The sequence below is a fragment of the Falco punctatus genome, assembly GCF_963210335.1.
Source record: "Falco punctatus genome assembly, chromosome: 6".
NCBI classification, from domain to species: domain Eukaryota; kingdom Metazoa; phylum Chordata; class Aves; order Falconiformes; family Falconidae; genus Falco; species Falco punctatus.
In genome coordinates, this window is record NC_137585.1 from 82,508,363 (window position 1) to 82,525,976 (window position 17,614).

General features: G+C 42.8%; 1 protein-coding gene and 1 long non-coding RNA gene across 2 annotated transcripts in view; one reads left to right on the plus strand and one right to left on the minus strand.

Annotated features, from left to right (window-relative positions):
* The window catches only part of AASS (aminoadipate-semialdehyde synthase), a gene marked incomplete at its 5' end in the record, with an annotated part of 29,306 nt that extends 21,480 nt beyond the window's left edge, over positions 1-7,826 (minus strand). Inside the window, 12 exons of the mRNA XM_080393909.1 lie at positions 570-637; positions 731-790; positions 1,318-1,429; positions 1,579-1,701; positions 2,897-3,045; positions 3,212-3,339; positions 3,430-3,508; positions 4,504-4,650; positions 4,761-4,828; positions 5,558-5,642; positions 6,296-6,472; positions 7,611-7,826. Coding sequence (XP_080250035.1) covers positions 570-637; positions 731-790; positions 1,318-1,429; positions 1,579-1,701; positions 2,897-3,045; positions 3,212-3,339; positions 3,430-3,508; positions 4,504-4,650; positions 4,761-4,828; positions 5,558-5,642; positions 6,296-6,472; positions 7,611-7,826 — 1,412 coding nt within the window. The remainder of the gene's footprint in view (positions 1-569; positions 638-730; positions 791-1,317; positions 1,430-1,578; positions 1,702-2,896; positions 3,046-3,211; positions 3,340-3,429; positions 3,509-4,503; positions 4,651-4,760; positions 4,829-5,557; positions 5,643-6,295; positions 6,473-7,610) is intronic.
* A 3,071-nt stretch (positions 7,827-10,897) lies between these two features.
* On the plus strand, positions 10,898-17,001 carry LOC308066550. Its single transcript, XR_013929193.1, has 2 exons — positions 10,898-13,297; positions 14,238-17,001. It is a non-coding gene; the product is annotated as an uncharacterized lncRNA (long non-coding RNA).
* Positions 17,002-17,614: the final 613 nt, after the last annotated feature.

Consider the following 17,614-nt stretch of genomic DNA (forward strand, 5'->3'; position numbering starts at 1 on the left):
CCACTCAACTTCTTTCATGTTACCACTGGCGGATGACTACTGAGACAGGGTACAGATGAAGTGGTAGCTAAAGCTGTAGCTACAGGAACATAATGAAAAGTCTGAGAGTCTCACAGAGGCTCCTGAATACATCCAGTCACAGAACAATGCTATACAGCACAGCACTTGAGCCATACCCGAGGAAACTAGGTTCAAGGTATACTAGAGAGCCTTTTCCTTTCAGCCATACCTTTCAAAGGACTGTATGTTACATTCGTTTTAGAAGGGCAAGGAGTAACAGAATAATACTGGCACGTGGCTGTTTTCTGCCTCTGGTAAAACAGTCTTCATAACTTAAGAAAGAGAAAAATGACCACTTTCTCAACTTCAATATAAGTTACTAACACGTTAATTATTTAGGCAATGTGCATGAAGAAGGAAGTCGTCAAGCTAGGAGACATTTAGACACAGTGCAACATAGCAGTATTCCACCAAAACACAACAGTACATAACTGCAAAAGGGGAGATAGAATACAGACAAGTTTTTTTAAATCCTGAACCAAATAAACTCTAAGAAGCTATACATTTACCTGCTCTCCCTCAGTTTCTGGATATATTCGTACTTAGCTGTCAGCGAGCCATTGGATGCAATCACTGCCTAGAAATATATGAAACAAATTTTGAGGGGGTTTTGTACATGTACATTTTAAAGCAGAGGAAGACAAGCAGAGTGCCAAATTGCAAAACTTACATCTCGAACAACAGATGAGTAATTCTGGCTTTCAAGAGGTTCTGAGCCTTCTGATAACAGCTACGGAAATAAGTTATTTCAAATTAGGTCATTTTATTTCCCGTAATTTTTTTCAGAGTAAACCATCAAGATTTTAAGCAATATTCAATGCATGCAACAATACCAATGTCTTGTAGATCTGAAATTCTCCTGGCCCTGATCAGTGGCATTTGACTTTTATGAAAATGCAGGAATGCAAACAGCAGTCTGATTGTGAGTAACTGCCGAGTGCCCCAAGAAAATCAGATTTAGACATCTACTGCAGGGTCCAGGAAACACAAACTACCTGCCAGAGCCTGTTTCCTGCCTACAGAAAGTGTTCTTGACAAATCCCCAAGACATTCAGGTCACTAGTGTCTCATTCACGTGTTGCTCTTGTTTGTATGGCCTCAAGGCTTAGAAAGCTTTTTTTTTTTTTTCAGAAGTACAAAGTCAGTTATGTTCTACAGCAGATTCCTTTTGAATGTATACAGGAGACCAGAAAAGCACCAAACAAGCAGACCAAAGTCCGAGCCTTTTACCTTCTTGTTGGACACATAAGACCTTACCATCTCTTCAATATATGGGAAAAGCATATCGCCGAAGTACTCTGTTGCTTCTATAGGAAGCTGAGCTGGCAGATTGTCGATGGAACACATCAGAATCCCAGAGCCTTCAACACTGAAAAAGAGAACACAGCTCTTCTAAACTACTCCTGGTACCTGAAAGTGTACCACCTTTCAGAAGTGTTTTAAAAGCACATTTTTTCAGTATAATGTTTCACTGTAGAAATTAGAGAGGAAAGCAATAAAAACTAAAGGCTCTCCCACCTGTCATGAATAATATGCTGGTCAGCATCATACATACAAAATGGACTGTCAATTGTTGTACACTCCGTCATAAATTCTATAGATCCTCCAGTGTCTGCTGAAATGTCACATATTGCCAGAAGTCTAAAGTGATTAAGCAAAAGAGACAAAGGAATAGAGCATTATCCAAATTACTAAGAAACATAGGTATAAAAGATCACAAGTGAACAGGAAATAAAAGAAACATGAGATCTATGAGACTTGTAGTTTCACTCATCTTAACCAATTCAGAAGTCAACACAACACAAACAATGACATCCAGAAACATAATGGCAATCTGGCCCTACTGGAGTCGTAGGATTTCCATTTGCATCAACGGGATCCATATTTCATGTGTAACTTCTCTAAGACCAGGAGAATCCACAGATCCACCATTTTTTCTCTGTACTCGATGTCCTGTCAACACCTCCCATTCATTATCCATCTACAAATTCCCCCAAGCTGTCACTAGGCTGTCCTGCACTAGAATAACTTCACTGTCATAAAGGGAAACCTAAAGAAATGGCTGCCTCATTTCAGTTCACAGATAGCTGGTGCAGGTGGAGCATTCATAGCCTAACTCACAACCTCTAGCTCCACTCAAGGTTAACACTTAAATTCTTTATTTGTCCTGTGATGCTGCCACGTGATGGTGAAAGGTGTCAAGAGTTGGCAGATAAGAGACAATGGCCTGCTTCCTCACCAGAAAACATTGCCATATCCTCCGCAAATCCATTCCCAGGCCAATCTCCCAGAGAACTACTACACAGGGCTATTAGAGAACGGGTAGCTCTCACCCACACTGAAAGGAGACATGCACCCCATGTTCCATCCTTAAAGCTATACAGGGTTGTGAAGCTTTTCCACTACCTGCTGCAAAAATCAGAGGTATTAAGGAACAGTGATTGAAATTGTACAAGCCAAATGACAGGGTAGGAAGAACTTAACCAATAAACTCTTATTCTGGCATAGAAACTTAAGAGTGCAGTAGGTATGTTTCCCAGATGCCATGCTGTTTATATTGGATTCCACACAAGGACCAATGGCAGAACTACCTTTGCAGAAAGACAGCTGACACTTGTCAATCATTTGTACTGTGATGTTTCCAAAAACTCCAAACTGTAAAAAAAACAGTGCAAAGCGCAGAAGAACAAAAGCAAAATCAAGGGGCATTGTGCAACATGCAAGAGGAACAATGTAAGAAACAGAATCCTTTGGTAGATACTGTGGTGAAACTGCCTAACACTACAACTTAATCATGGTGCTGCAGAATGGTTACAAGTGAACTGAGGTCTCTTACTTGTGTGGCAACTCAGGACAACCCTCTGTTGAACCAGTAGCAGATCTAACTGGCACCAGAAGCTTCTGAGCATCCTGTCGGCTTAACAAGCGAGGAGTATGTTGTTCCCAGTATATGCCATTAATTAAACAAGTTGTGTAGGGTGCAATCTGCAAAGAAAGTTACAGATGCTTGATGTAACTAAGCACTTAAGAAGCTGAAAGCACCTGGTCTAGTGTTTTAAATGAATGCTCTCTTAACTGATGAATATGCAAAGGTGTAGTGAATACCAACACTGTAGAAAACCTTTCAAATAAGAACAGAAGAGATGCTCACATCAGTGTTAAAGCGAGAAGTGTACAGTTCTGGATGTTTATCATAATCTACAGGATCATATAGTCCATCACGTTTCCTTACAAGATGATGGTGACGACTTAACACTGTCCCATAGACTTTTCTGAGGTCTGAGGTTAAAAAAAAAAAATCAAATATAGCTGTTATACTTGGACAAAAAGGGTTCCAGCGTTTTCAGTAACTTTATTGTCACACCATACCTCCAGATCTGGAAACTTCCTTTAACTCATGTGGTTCCACAAACTCACATGGGAGAGCATTGAACATTTCTTGAGCACCCTGCAAACCATGAAGTAGGATTCAGAATAAGCAGAGAATACAAAGGTAGTGTAACACTGCTCATTTGGTGTGTGAAAACAAATATAAAAATGCCACACTTTGACAGTCCTGCCAGAGAACTTACTCAGAGATGTACAAACTGTTTCACACATACCCCCACTTAGCCAAAACAAAGTTGCCTGGGCTCTGTGTACAAGGAATTTACACCATTCCCCATTACTGCAGTATGCCTAAGCCCCAGTCCAATGCCTGGTTTATATTTCTAAAGGCAGAGCTGGAAGGCCTCAGCTCAGCCACAACAGATGGTTTTGCTGCCACTCTGAGGAGCAGTTTCTCTTTAGGGAAGAACGCTGAAGCCACCTCTCACCAACCAGGCTGTTCTAAAGGCAAAGAACTTCAAGATGACTTTCCCAATGAGCCGTGATCATAGAACACAAGCCTTTCAGACATGCCATCCTTTTGTCCAGAAAGCACATGTTTACACAGTCAGTGATTTCACTTTCTATCTGGAGCCTAGTTAACTCATCTTTGTTGCCAAAACCAGGAGTAAGCCTTTCCCCTATGTCATAGAAATAGCTCTAAAGTCTAGTACGTGTAAACCAAGTCAGTGCTACAAAAACAGATATAAAAACTCAGTGAGTATTAGAAAATAAAATTATTTCCCCATCCTTTAATGGGGTGATTCAACATACTTTGTGAGCCCAGAGTCAACAGAGGGGAGAGAGGGAGACAAAAATCATGCTGGTGGGAAAAGAGAGAGGAGCAGTAAGACGTAAGCCATCTTTCATGATAAGAAGTTAGCATGGTCAGCCTTGTCAGGCATGATCTCACCTTAAAGGCATTAGTTTAGGGTACTTAAAAATTCTTAGTGGCAAAGGAAAACCTGAAGTCCAAACAAAATGAACCCATCAACCAATTTAACCTGATATATATCAAACGCCAAGAATTTCTATCAAAAATAATATAGCATTTTATCTTGAAGACATAACGCCTACCTTAGAAACATTACCAGTGCCTGTAAATACAAATGTTAAGGGCCCAACTGACTTTGGCATCAATCCCAGTGAAATTTCATATCCAGCATCCCGTACTGCCTGCACAGCCTGGCTGCTATTCCTGTAGTTATGTGCCATCCCAATGTGCTGAAATCAAAGGCACAGACATCAAGACGTTTTCTATATTCAAATACAGATAATTAGCAGATGCCCAAATGTCATTTTGCTAAAGAAAATACATACACATATACTCTTACCATGAAGGGAGTGTTATGTCCCAGGGCTAAAAATCGTAATCCTAATCCATGTAGGATGTTGATCATTCCTATTGATAAAAAAAAAAAAGTAAAATCAGACCATCAGTGTTAATTATGAATATGCACAGTTAGAAACCACAGAGACTGAAGTCTAAATCATCCTAGATAATTTGCTCATCTTTTAATATTAATACTTTACTTCTAAAGAAAGTCTACATAAAACCAGGGAAGGAGAAATTCAATAGAAGGTCACGACCTTAAACTTCCTCTTGGCCCACATTATGCATTTCTGCACTATTTATTACTCAGATATCCTTTTACGAGATGCATCCACATCACCAGATTCCAAAGAAGGACATAATAAGAAGAGTCTTCTGAAGAAACAGAACAGAAATTCAGTAGAAAGGTGTGAGAACCATGCCTCACAAAAATCACTGTAAATGAGTAACAGAGTGACAAACATGTTCAAACTCGCAGGACTGACAGCAGCCATTTCTTTCAAAAGCCTATTCAGTTGATCTCCTGATATTTAGTCCACCTCAGGTTAGTTGAAGAGACAGATGGGACTTCAAGACAACATAAATTAATAGATTTGCCACGAATCCACAGGACTATTTGACATGTAGTGTCATCAAAAGTAGGGAGCACAAAACAGAATGGAAAAAAGCACTTAAAAGCAAGAGTTAAAAATGCAGTTAAAAATGCATTTGGAGCCTCAACTTTCAGGAAACGTAGACAACCAGAAGTATTACAAAAAGTTACTCGTTGCAAGCCTGCCTTTACTTTGTGCACTATACCTGCTACACCAGCCCACTTTCCAAAGGCCACAACTCGCATTCCTTTATGATCAACCATTTTTTCATAGTCAAACAGTCGAATTTCCTGAAAATACATAGCAAACTGAGTATTAAAATTTTCAGTGAATGCAGTCAGTGGCACGTTGCTCCCCTAGGAACTACCTTTTCGTATGCCTTTGTCATCCTTTGTGATAGAGGCTGCTGGGCGTATAAGAGAAATTCGTAACAAGATTTAAGTATAAAAATAAAACCCGAAAATTTGCACTGAATTCTTGTTTTAAAGAGTCTCTGCACCACCTGCGCACTCTTGGCACAAAGCTCCCCAACATGCCACTCCAGCTGCTGCAGACCCATTCACACACATCCTCTGCCAAGAGGCTGCTCATTTCTGAGTGAACTGGCTGCCTCCCTCTGTAACAACAAACACATGCTCTAACTTAATAACTTTCCAACAAGCCTTCATGCTCATCCAGCATGAAACTCTCTCAAGCACACAGCATGCTCGCAACTCACCTGCCTCACACACATAAACAGAGTAGCACTGCATACACAAGATCCACTGAGCAAGAAATAGTCAGCTCCAGAAAAGGATACTGAAAACAGTCCTCATTAGCTGTCTACAAATATGCATGCTGCAAGTAACCATACCAAGCAGCAAGCTTCTGATCACACTTCAGCATTAAATGCAGTTTCCACCCCATGCTAACAGCCAATTGCCTTCACTACGACTTAATTTACCTGTCTCAGAATCTCATCCAAAAGGGGCATGTTTGCTTCTTGGGCTTTAATAGTGTGAGAGAAGAAGGCATAGTTCTTTTTAGGGATTAGTTTGTCCTCTGGAGGTCTCTTCACACCTACTATCAGAGAAGCCTCGGAAATATCTTCTTGAATAATGCCACCTGCTTTGACATAATCCTATGAAACAGAAAAATCAAAGTAAATTTTTCTGTGTTTTTTTTCATATTCAGATCTCAGCACGTAAGCAACTAAAACAGAGCACAAACAGATAATCCTACAAAGCAGACACAAGTTACTGCACGTGATAGATTCATAAACCTCTTTATCAAAAGGGGTGTCAAATATCAAATTGAATTTCCATGCTCATACCCTATTGTACAAGACCAAAACAAATCATGTGTTAGTAAAATCCTTCACTGACTACAAAAGGGACATTTTACTACATTTAAAGTATCTTATAGTATTGCAATGAACAGTCCTCTGTAATGTGTTGAAATACTTCAAAATAAGTTTAGAGAAGTCTGACAAACTAATCTGAAGACTGATTACATGTGATTTTATAAAATTGTGTAAAACTAAGTCCAAGCTGAAGAGCAACTTCTAAAAGATTCTTTTTCCATATCGAAATTTATTTTTGTTCTCCCTTACCTCAAAAACATATTAAAATTCCAGCTTCGATATCATAGTTGTGTACCTAGTGTGATATGTACTTCAGTGAAAACCAGCTCTGTGCCTTCATTAAAAGGTGATATCTACACGCGATCACTAATCCCCTACTTACATTTCAATTTTTATGTTGGCTCAGATACCTTACAGCAGAGTATTACACCTGCTACAAGAACTGTAAAAGCTCTTAGTTCTGAACCTCACAGCATTAAAGAAAAAAACCCTCTCTCCTCATTTTACATGAGGAACGGGATTGAAGCAGGAATGGGATTCACCAGATTTGTCCTTTCTCCTGGTTTTTTAAATATGCTTATTTTTTTGTGTTGCCTCCGTACAAACAGAAGACAAACCCACCAATGTTAAATGAATTCCCAAGTTCCTACTTCAAGAGCACCTAGAACTTCTTCAGACACAGATGAAATGGCAAGAAATCAATTAAAGCAACTCCAAAAACCCAGCAGTGTGCCAACATTACATTAAAAGGCTAAACAAACTACTCCTTCTCTCCACTAGGACACGACGGCTCCTCATTTCATGACAACATTATTAATATGTTTTCTCATGTATACACTTTGAATATTATTTTTCCTATACTATGGTTAATAACTGGACTATGGTTTTGCTTATCTAACTCAAAATGAGACCTTACCTTTTCATGGATGGCTCTCCGGTTTGATGGCTGCACCAAGACCTTGTACCCCATCTGTGTCAATTCCTTAACATGCTTTGGTGCTAGAGGTGCTCTTCTTTCCCACGCATTAACATCTTCTCTCCTGATTGCCAGCACAGACTTACGATGATGCCAACGCTTAGAAGCATGATGAAACACACGCCTACCATCTGTGTGACTAAAGGCTCGAAGCATGGTAAAGCCTGATGACAGCAAAGACAAAGTAGTAAAATAATGCATGTATATGTACGATTCAAACCTTGTTTGTGCAAAACTTCTGGTCTCCTTTAACATCTGCTGTAAAACACAAACCAGATACTTTATACTCTAGTTACAGCCTACTTTTGAGAGACAAGAATTTACTTTCAGCTTACTTAGTTGCATCTCAGTCTGGTGGGATGTCATTACAGAAACAAATTGTTGGTACTACTGTAAAGGAAGGCTTTTAATGTGTTCAATGTACAAAAATTTGCTGGAATCTTAAAGACGTCAATTAAATTCATTTGCCAACATAAACATGCAAAGACCAAGCACTTATCAAAGCTTGCATCAAAAACAGTAAGTAACAAGCACACAGAAAGTAAGCAGAACACAGGCTATAATGCAAGGAGTTGATTAAGAGAAAGCCCAATACATCAGACTAATGTTAAGTATTTTTATATAGCTAATTCTTACACACACTGAAGATGGAAGATAAGGACCAGACTCTTAACTACCACTTGGCAGTCAAGCATATATGCGGCCAGGAGCGACAGGTTTTCTTCCTATTAAAAATTTTATCCAAACTGGAAAAGTTTCATTAGGACAACCCCAATGCAGAGGATGATCCCTTTACTTCCTCTTTCCTCTTCACTCCCAGTGAAGCATATACGCCACTGCTTAGCTCTGCTGTGAATGGCAAGGGCTCTGCGCAGGTCCAGCAGCAAATACCTAGGAGCCTAAGGACTTCAGATATTTATGCGATTGAAAGATGTGGAACTCAAAGACAGATAGAGGCTTCGAAGATATGAACTTTGTTTCCAAAGATATTTTAATTGATAATTACAAGAATCCCTGTATCTGACTTATTTGGAAAATCCTGTTTGCCTTCATGTCTCAGACTTGTAAAACCCCTATACATCTAAAACCTTACGAGGTCCTAGTTAACTCCAGGCTTCCTTAACAGAAAGAGGAAGGCACAAACAGAAGCACACAGTCAGTCCTCTGTGTTAGCTCCAAGTGTGACCTTCCTACCATCACTAGATTTGTCCACCAGCAGAAGTTACCATACAGAAGTTGGAGTTACAACACTGCACTTCAGCATGCTAAAAGGATCCTCAGAGAGCATGTTGGTATCTCTCAAAAACACAGGCAGTCTTGTCACACATTGTCACTATTACTGCATGCTAAAACGTAACGATGACAGCAGTTCACACCAATGCACCGCACCTCATACCCAGGCCTGCAGTGAAGCAAATTTCCCTCTCACAGAGGAGTCCTACACGACAAAAAATGCAGCTTTCAGGAGGCACCAGGCTGCCCTGCACTTCCAGCATGGGAAGGGGGGAAGGAGGGCAGTCAGCAAACATTCCCCGTGACCTCTGACAGGCCAGAAGTTCATTCGCCTGCCTCCCTGTGTGTGCTCAGGCTTAGCCACAGAGATACTGATAACTCTGTTGCAGAGGTGAAAGTAACTTTAGAATTCCAAGCCCGTGGAGCCAGCGAGCCCCCGGGCCCGCTCCGCACGCCGGCCGCCCGAGGGAGCCGAGCGCACCGCGGCTCCGTCACCCGCGCTGGGGGGCTCTTCCCCACACCTCCCGGTCTCACCGAGGCTAAAACTGCGCTGGGCAACACAGCAAAGGCAGAACCGGGTAACAGCAATGCACCTGGCTGCGGCACACCGCCCGGTCGTGCTGCTGTCCCAAGCGAGCCCGGTACGCTCACACTGCCCACCTGTGCCTCCGCGTACTACCTGAGACCCAGCCGAACCACAGCGCCCGGCGCTGCCTGCGCGTTTCGCGCCCCAGAGCCGGCGGCCGCTGCCCCCTCAGCCCCCCCCAGCCCCTCGCCTGGAGGGGCGACGCGTGGAAGAAAAGTCCCCGCAAGCCAGGCCGGGGGGCGCAGGCAGCGGGCCTGAGGGAGAAGCGCAGCGAGCGGGAGGCACCGGCCGCGGCAGGCCGGGGCGGAGCGGCCGCCTGGCCGGCAAGGGCTGCCCGCGGGGACGGCACCAGGCCGGGCGGCGCAGCGGGGCGGCGGGCAGCGCGGCACCTACCTCAGGGCGAGCGGGGCGGCGGGGCAGGCTGGGCCCTCCGCCCGCCTCCCTCCTCCGGCCGACGACCAGCCGGAGACACGACACGCCCAGGGCGGCAGCCAACCGCGAGGCGCCCTCCGGCTACACCCTCCGCTGCCCGCCAATCGGGAGGGCCCCGGCCGCGGCGTCACGGCGGGCGCCGGCACGGCCCCTCACCGCCCCCAGTTCCTGGAAGGCTGCGGGGCCCCCCTCCCCCCCACCCCCCGCTCCCCGGCGGCGGCCCGGGCAGGGGGCAGCGGGCGGCGGCGCGGCCTGCGCAGCCCCTGCGCCGCGGGCAGCCCCACGCGTGGCCCTGCAGGGCCCCCCCACCGGCACCACGGGCCCTCACAGCGCCCCGCGGGTGCAGCTGCCCCCGCCGCGCCCCGCACCGGGCCTGCCCCGCGCCGTGCCCGGGGCGAGGCCGCGCACAGGCCGCGCCTGCCCCGCCACAGCCCTGCCCGGGCCCCTCGCCACCTGCTCGCCCTCCTGCACACCGCCTCCTGCACACCGCCTCCTGCACACCGCCTCCTGCACACCGCCTCAAAGCATTGACGTGTGCGCAGTCACCGTGTGCTTTCGGGTGTCCGTAAGGTAGCACAGGAAACTGATTTTGCCCACCGGATAGATGCGACACTTGAGTTGTTACTTTGTTGCCACTGTTCAGCTGGAACTCGGCCCTCGATTTAGGTCCTTTGTGATGCGCTTCCACTGCTAAGTTTGCTTCTCATAAATAATAATGGGGTGTCATAGCTGTAAATCACGAGATTTATCAGATCTAAGAAACGAAAGCAAAACCAGAGTCACATAGGTTTGTGGGGTGAAGAAGAGCTTTCCTGTCAGAGAAAGGCAGGCTGCACACTGCGGAAAGTACACCTCCGCGAGCCTCCGAGGCGGAGATGGAGCTGCTGTTACCAGCCTCTGTTAGCAGATGTGAGGACATGGCTACAGAGTGCGATAACATGAGGCGTCCTGACTGAACCCAGCAGAAGCCACAAGGACTAAAGTTGTCTACATCCAACTTTGCCACAGCAAGTTCTTGCTGTGATGAGGAAGAAGTCGGAGCCATGGTGCACCCTGCGCCACCTGTACTAGCCACTACCACTTGACCTCTTAAAAGACAGTTGAATTTTGACAATACTGCCACTACATGCTTTAGAGGTCCTTCTTCATAGATTACTTTCCCCTTATAGTTATCTCACTTTTCCTTAAACCATGCCCTTTTTTTCATTTTATGACCCTGAACTTTTCCCTCACCTCCTCCTCCTGCTTCTGGAGGCAACATTCAACTGACAATGATAATCTAACTTCAGTTCCCTGGATTAGATCCAAGTAGTTTCCTAACTCACCCGGGCAGGACAGGAGAGCTGGAAAACAGCAGCAAGGCTTAAGCTGCAGTTCAGGTTTGCTACTATAATACAAATGATACGGGGAGGTGAGTGTTAGGGAATGAGACCCGGAATGGATCAGCAGAGATTTTGGGGTGAAAGGAAGTAAAAACTGAAGGGGAAGACCTGGGCTGTATCATTTCAGAGACTGGGAGGTGAACATTAGGGAGTGAAACCTGGAATGGATCAGCAGGTTTTGAGGGTTCAAGGCCTCAGCAGAATGGACAGAATCAGTGTGGTTTAGGGATACTGTAGAAGTGCAAAGTCTCTCTCCGCTCACTAACCCCTGCTTTTCCCTGCCAGACCTCAATGTCCAGAACCTTCTACAATCTCCCTCATCTTCCTGCAGGATCTTCATCACTTTCCATGTCAGAGAAGAAGTCAGTTACCTCCTCCACCTAACTCCTGGACCCGTTTTTTCCCCATCTGTCTGAGATATGAGGTCTACAGCACACCCAGCCCTGCAGAAGCTCTTGTCCATCCTTCTGCTCTTCTTGGGAAGATGTTCATTACAACACATAGGGGCTGGGGCCATAGGTGAGAAGAAGTGATGGGGGAGAGCTGGCTAGAAGGACTTGAAGAGCACTGGATTTGGGAATCCTTCTGCCATGGGAACAAGGGCAGCAACTGCTCTTGGTTTCCAACCAAGTAGAAATAAATTAAAAAGCTGTAACAACAGCAACAACAAAAAAAAACTTTCTAGGTCAGAAGACAGGTTATTAAGACACAGTCTGTAAATGGACCATGGATTTCAAACTGCCCCCTTGCTGGGGGTCAGAGGAAGAAAACATACCTCTCAGCCATCCTACAAAGGTCAGCTTCGGCAGGAAGCTAAGGCTCCAAAACCAGCTCCTACATATTATTAAAACATATGAATCAGTTCCATCTGAATACTGAGGATCCAAAAGGATTGGGATAGATTTGTCTGTCAAGCACTAAGAGACATGAAGCATCTTATGTTCCCTGTGGGCCCAAGAAACAGCGAGACACAATGGGCTTTTTGCTTGGCCCCAAGGATTTTACTCTAGGAAATATTGCTATTGCACAAAGGCATTTTGTATATGCCCCCAATGTACAATTTCCACTTTGTGGGCTTAATAGAGCAAATATACTTCCATAAATTACATGCATAGAGTGTAAATATATCCATGGCTTTTAGAAATTGTATCTTTTTTTCTGTTTTCTTGACAAAATTTGTCAAAACTGCTTCATTGGAGGCAAATACAGTGGAACTGCAGAAGGGGTAAATGAAATAGAAAATTACAAGAATTCTGCCATTCTTCACACCTTGCATGCAATGATTCTAAATTACTCACAAGAAGCAATTTTCCAGGTTTTTTTTCATTTTATGATTAAATGCAAAAATGGACAAATATGGCAAGGGTGGAATTGTTGGTATGTGCAAAGTTGATTGTTCTTTACTAATTCACAAAATTCAACCAAAATATGACCATTCCTCTTGCAAAAGCAAAATTATTTAGTAGTTATAGAATTTAATTCCACCATGGCGCAGAAAAAGACACGATACTGATCGTCCCTCATATTTTTGTGTCATTTCATCATGTTGATTACTTCATATTGTAAACTAGTGGAAAGTACATGGCTGAATCCATCATTACACTCCTGAATAGCCTGTCTTTGATTAAATTAATGAAAATTCTAGGAACTGCTTTGTTTATTAAATGAATTGGAAACCAAACCATGATGAATTTATTGCAGTAAGTAGACCTCACCAAATCTACTTGAAGGGCTATTTTTAATATTATTTTCTAAGTTTTTGATTTTTTTGGAAGTTCTTTCTTTGAGTAAGATGTTATCTCAGGACTGTCTGCAATAGTTTCTTGTAGATTTAGTGCCTAATTATGTCTTGGTACTCTTCTGACTTTTGCAGATAGGAATCTAAACCCAAAGAAATGAAGGATGAAACCCATAACATGCTCTGTCCTGCATGGGAGTACCCAGGGCTGAGCTGGGAGCTCAGCCTTTGTTCTCAAGGAAATGCATGGAGAAAGGTATTTATAGAAACTGAGCGAGAACCATCCTCACACATGGCAGAGCATGCTAGGAGGAGGCACCATGCCTGAAGGCACCTTCTGCTGCTCAGAAAGGAGCTGACTTCTTTTGCCAAAAGCTGTGAGCTGTGAGCTCTCCCCAGGAGCTGAGCACCTTTGCCAGGCCACATCTGCCTTTCCAATGGAAATGTTACACAGATACCCTCCCTTGTCCTGTGTGCTCCAGTTTGGCCACTAGCCAGATACTTAGAGCACTCTACTAGGAAGCTGAGGGCTGATTTCAAAGTTGCAGCGTCATTCAAAACGTTGACTTAAAAGCATAAGTCTGTACCATAAGCAGTAGAAAACTGGGGTTTCTAAGGTAAGCCTCTTCCAGCTTTTTACATTGGAAGATACTCTGTGTAAATGACTACTTATAACTCACATCTGATTCAACAGTGAATGTGCTGACTACTGTGATGGTAATGTAAAACTTTTTACAAGTTCCCGCTGTCCTTTGTGTCAACCATGACATGATCTAAACACTACTGCATTGGCTCCTGTAGATGAGAAGGGTAGGCTGACTCCTAGTTTGAGAGTTTTGCTTGGATATATGCAGGAATGAAGCTCCAGTCAGCTCTGCAGACACAAAACTGGATTTTAAAAAAGGGTGACTAAAACCTTTTCTGTAACACCAAAGCATTTCACTTTCAAAGCATTTCTGTTTTAAAGAACTTTTTATTTGGAGATTCTTTCACGTGTATATAAAAGAGGCTTCACTTCTAGCTAAAAATCTCTATATGCCACTTCCCTTGGGGTCAAAGTATTCTTTGTATGATTTGAAATTATTGGAGTTTGTATATTATAGTTTACTGAACCTTTTAGAATGTTATTCTAGGGAAACGAAGTTCCAGGCTGGGCCAAAACAGCAAACCAATGATCCATCTATCTGTATTCACAGATATACACTTGGTGAGTCTGGTTGTATCCAGCAGCAGAATTTTTAGTGCAAGTTGGGGAAGCAGAACAAGCAAGGATGCGAATGAGATACTCTGCCAGAAAGCTTCGTGGAAAGTTGATTTCTGCTACAGATTTGCCATCTCTCTGAAGAGAGATTGAGAATTTTATCAGCAGAATTTAAGTGTCTTCCTGCATCTAAAACAGACCGGATGAACTGCACTCCGAAAGTGCTTGTTGCGCTCCATAGAGAAAAAGGCAGCCTAAGTAACCAGTGTGGTGGACTCATGCTGTGACAGAATAAAGCCAGGTAAGATGAATCCTACCTGCACTGTACTGTGTTCCGGACAGAGAAGGCAGAATTTCTTAAACAGAATAAAACAAATCCAGAATTCAGGTTTTACAAAACATGCCAATATGGAATCGGAGCTGTTTTCTGTAATAAATACCTCCTGTTTGGGGTTGACTGTGATTCCATCTGTCTAAGAATCCCTAATTATAAGGTCTAATTCCTGCCCAGCTGGAATGCTTTTTACTTAGCACTGTGGGGGGAGTGCTGACTTCCATTATGGTAACAATAAACCCCCAGAGCACCTAGAGAGAGGTGGACTTCATAGATTTTATTCTTAGAATACCGAGGATAAATCTTGCATCCATTGAAGTCAATGAAAACTCACACTAACTTCTGCTGGGCTAGGGTTTCTCCCTAGGTCTCAAATGAACAGGGGAATTAGCATCCTGAAGAGATTTTTACAGACTGTATATCTACCTGTCAAACTCTTTCTCATTTAATTCTGATTTTGTACTGCAGAGATCAAGAAGTTCCAAGAATCTTTCAGGCTTTCAGTCAGAATGGGGCTATTGAAAAACATGACCTTTTATTCAAAAGCCACTACCTGCAGTGGCTGTTGACTGCCACTGTGAATACTGACCTCACAGCAGAGTACTAGACATCGCTGAACAGCACAGAGGGTTGTGTTCTCTACAATCATGTAGAGAATATATTTACACTCCTATTGCCCAGTAGGGGAAATTGCCATCTCTCACAGGGCTTACAGCACCTCCAATGAAAGACCTTCTACTTTTAGTAACACCTGAGACGTAGGGTATATCAGCTAGCATTTGTACACGGAATTCACAATAGCATCATGTCCACATTCACTGTAAAACTTGGTACTTGTGCATTTTCAGTGCATATTCAGACTGCTGCATCAAATTGAGATGCTCTTTTAAGTCATTCTCATAATTCTTAAGACCCCACAAAAGTATTTTAAAATTGCAAATAAACGTAAATGCAGCAAATTACAGCCTGTGATATCGTGTTAGTGAATTGACTCATTAGAAGGCAAGTACTAGGTTCATTGCAAGAAACTGCAGCAGCTCAGCTAAAATAATCAGTCTGAAATATACTTCCATAAGAATCTTCATTGAGTCTATTAATTAGACTTAACGATGCTCACACTAGTAGGTCTTTCAAGTCAATAACAATCTAACACTAAAGATGGATCCATAGTGTGAATAAAATCAAAACTGGGGCCTTCTTTTTAGAGAATCGGGGTTTAGTGCTTAAAGAGTCCATTAAAGCAATTATGCCATAGCTGCATTAAAAGTGCAACCTTGTTTTGAGGCTCCTTCAGCAAAAAATGGTTGCCCCTGCCTTAGCTCCTCCAACAGTGGTTTATCTCTGTCAGAAAGCACTGACCTTCTGAAAAAAATCACAACAAAACCCAACAGCTTTTTGTGTTTATATAGCACTTTCCATTTTTGTATTGCTGATGTCTTTATTAATTTGGCGGTAGAGGAATGTGTTATTATTCACATTTTAAAGCTGGGAAAAATGACACAAAAATTATGGTTCAGCCCACGATTCACATCCAGATCAATGTCAGGACAGAAGTTTGGGACTTCTTGACTAATGCTTTTTGCAAGATTTCTTGATTCTTTACAGGTCTTTAAAATCAGAGATTTAAAATTTATTTCAAAAAATTGAAAATAGTAGGAAGCATGTAACCTGTATAGTGACAGGTTCTAGACCAGCACAACTATCTCTGTAGCCATGTAGTAAAACAGAACAGAGCTGGCTAAAAAAAATTGCTAATTTTTTTATGAGGATACTTCTCATTCTCCAGTACAACTTGGCACATTCAAACAACCGAAGGTGTGGGCAGGCATGGGAACAAAGTGGGACAGGGTTGGGAGGAGGGGGAGAAGATGTCTGCTTAAGCCATGATTGCTGATGAAAAAGAAACGCATGTGAGACTATTGCCTCAATACGCTGAGTTCGGCTTCTGTTGAGAAGTACATGTTGGAGCAGGTCCTGAAGCACAGGGTGTAACCAAAATTTTACCCAAGAATAACAACCAGCTGTCCCTAACTTGGTCCCCAGTGTGGTCCTGGGTGTAATCAGGGTGGCAGTACATCCAGGGGCCAGCCTGCTTTCAAATGACACGTGATTACTGGGTGTCATAATAAGGAGATTCTGGAACTTCTTTGGAAAAGATTAGTCCAAACATTTCTTTGAAGCATTTCTACTTTGACCCAATTTATGTACATACTGAAACACAGAAATTGCTATTTAAATCTGGTTTTCAGTTTTGTTCAGTGGTTCAGCCATAAATTGGACTATGGTTAAATTAGAAGGGAAATTCTTACATCATCAGAAGCTCTGGGTAAAAAACAGGGCATGATCTAATGAGTCTTTGGCATTCCTAATTTCTGTGGTGCACTAAAAAAAAAAAAAGGCAAGGATGCAAATGGATGAAAAGAGGCATACCATGAATTATCATGCTTCTGTTGTTTCCTTTGTCTAGTAAGAAAAATACCAAGGTGCAGAAAAAGTTTACCTGTTTGATTATACATGTAAATAAAAAAAAATCAGTTGTCAGCCTGTGGGTAGAGAAGCTAGTTTTGACCTCAGAACTAGATAAAGAAAATGTGCAAATCACTTTATACAATATGTCCTGTGTATTAAATGGAAGTCACTGGTTATGGTTTATGGCAGCCCACCAAAATGTAAAGTTGTATCATATATAAATAACTGGGTTTATTTTAGCGAGTCTATAATGTTATTGGAAAATAGAGATGAGGATCCAGTTGCCACCTGATTTTCCCATACTCTGGTCAGAATTCTTCTTTAAGACCAAAGGCAGTTAAAATTGAACCTACTGAGACTACCCATCACATATAATTTGGATTACCCTCATCTCTTCAAGAGAAGAGGCCACTTGGACACTTCCCCTCAGTTTTGGAGTTGCAGCTTCCCCGTAGCATGAGAAGCACTACTATAAAAGGAAATTTCTTTATGGTTGACTACGGTTGTTTAAATTCAAAACTGTTCCTCGAAACATAACATGCAGATTATTCATGCAAAGGTGCATAGCA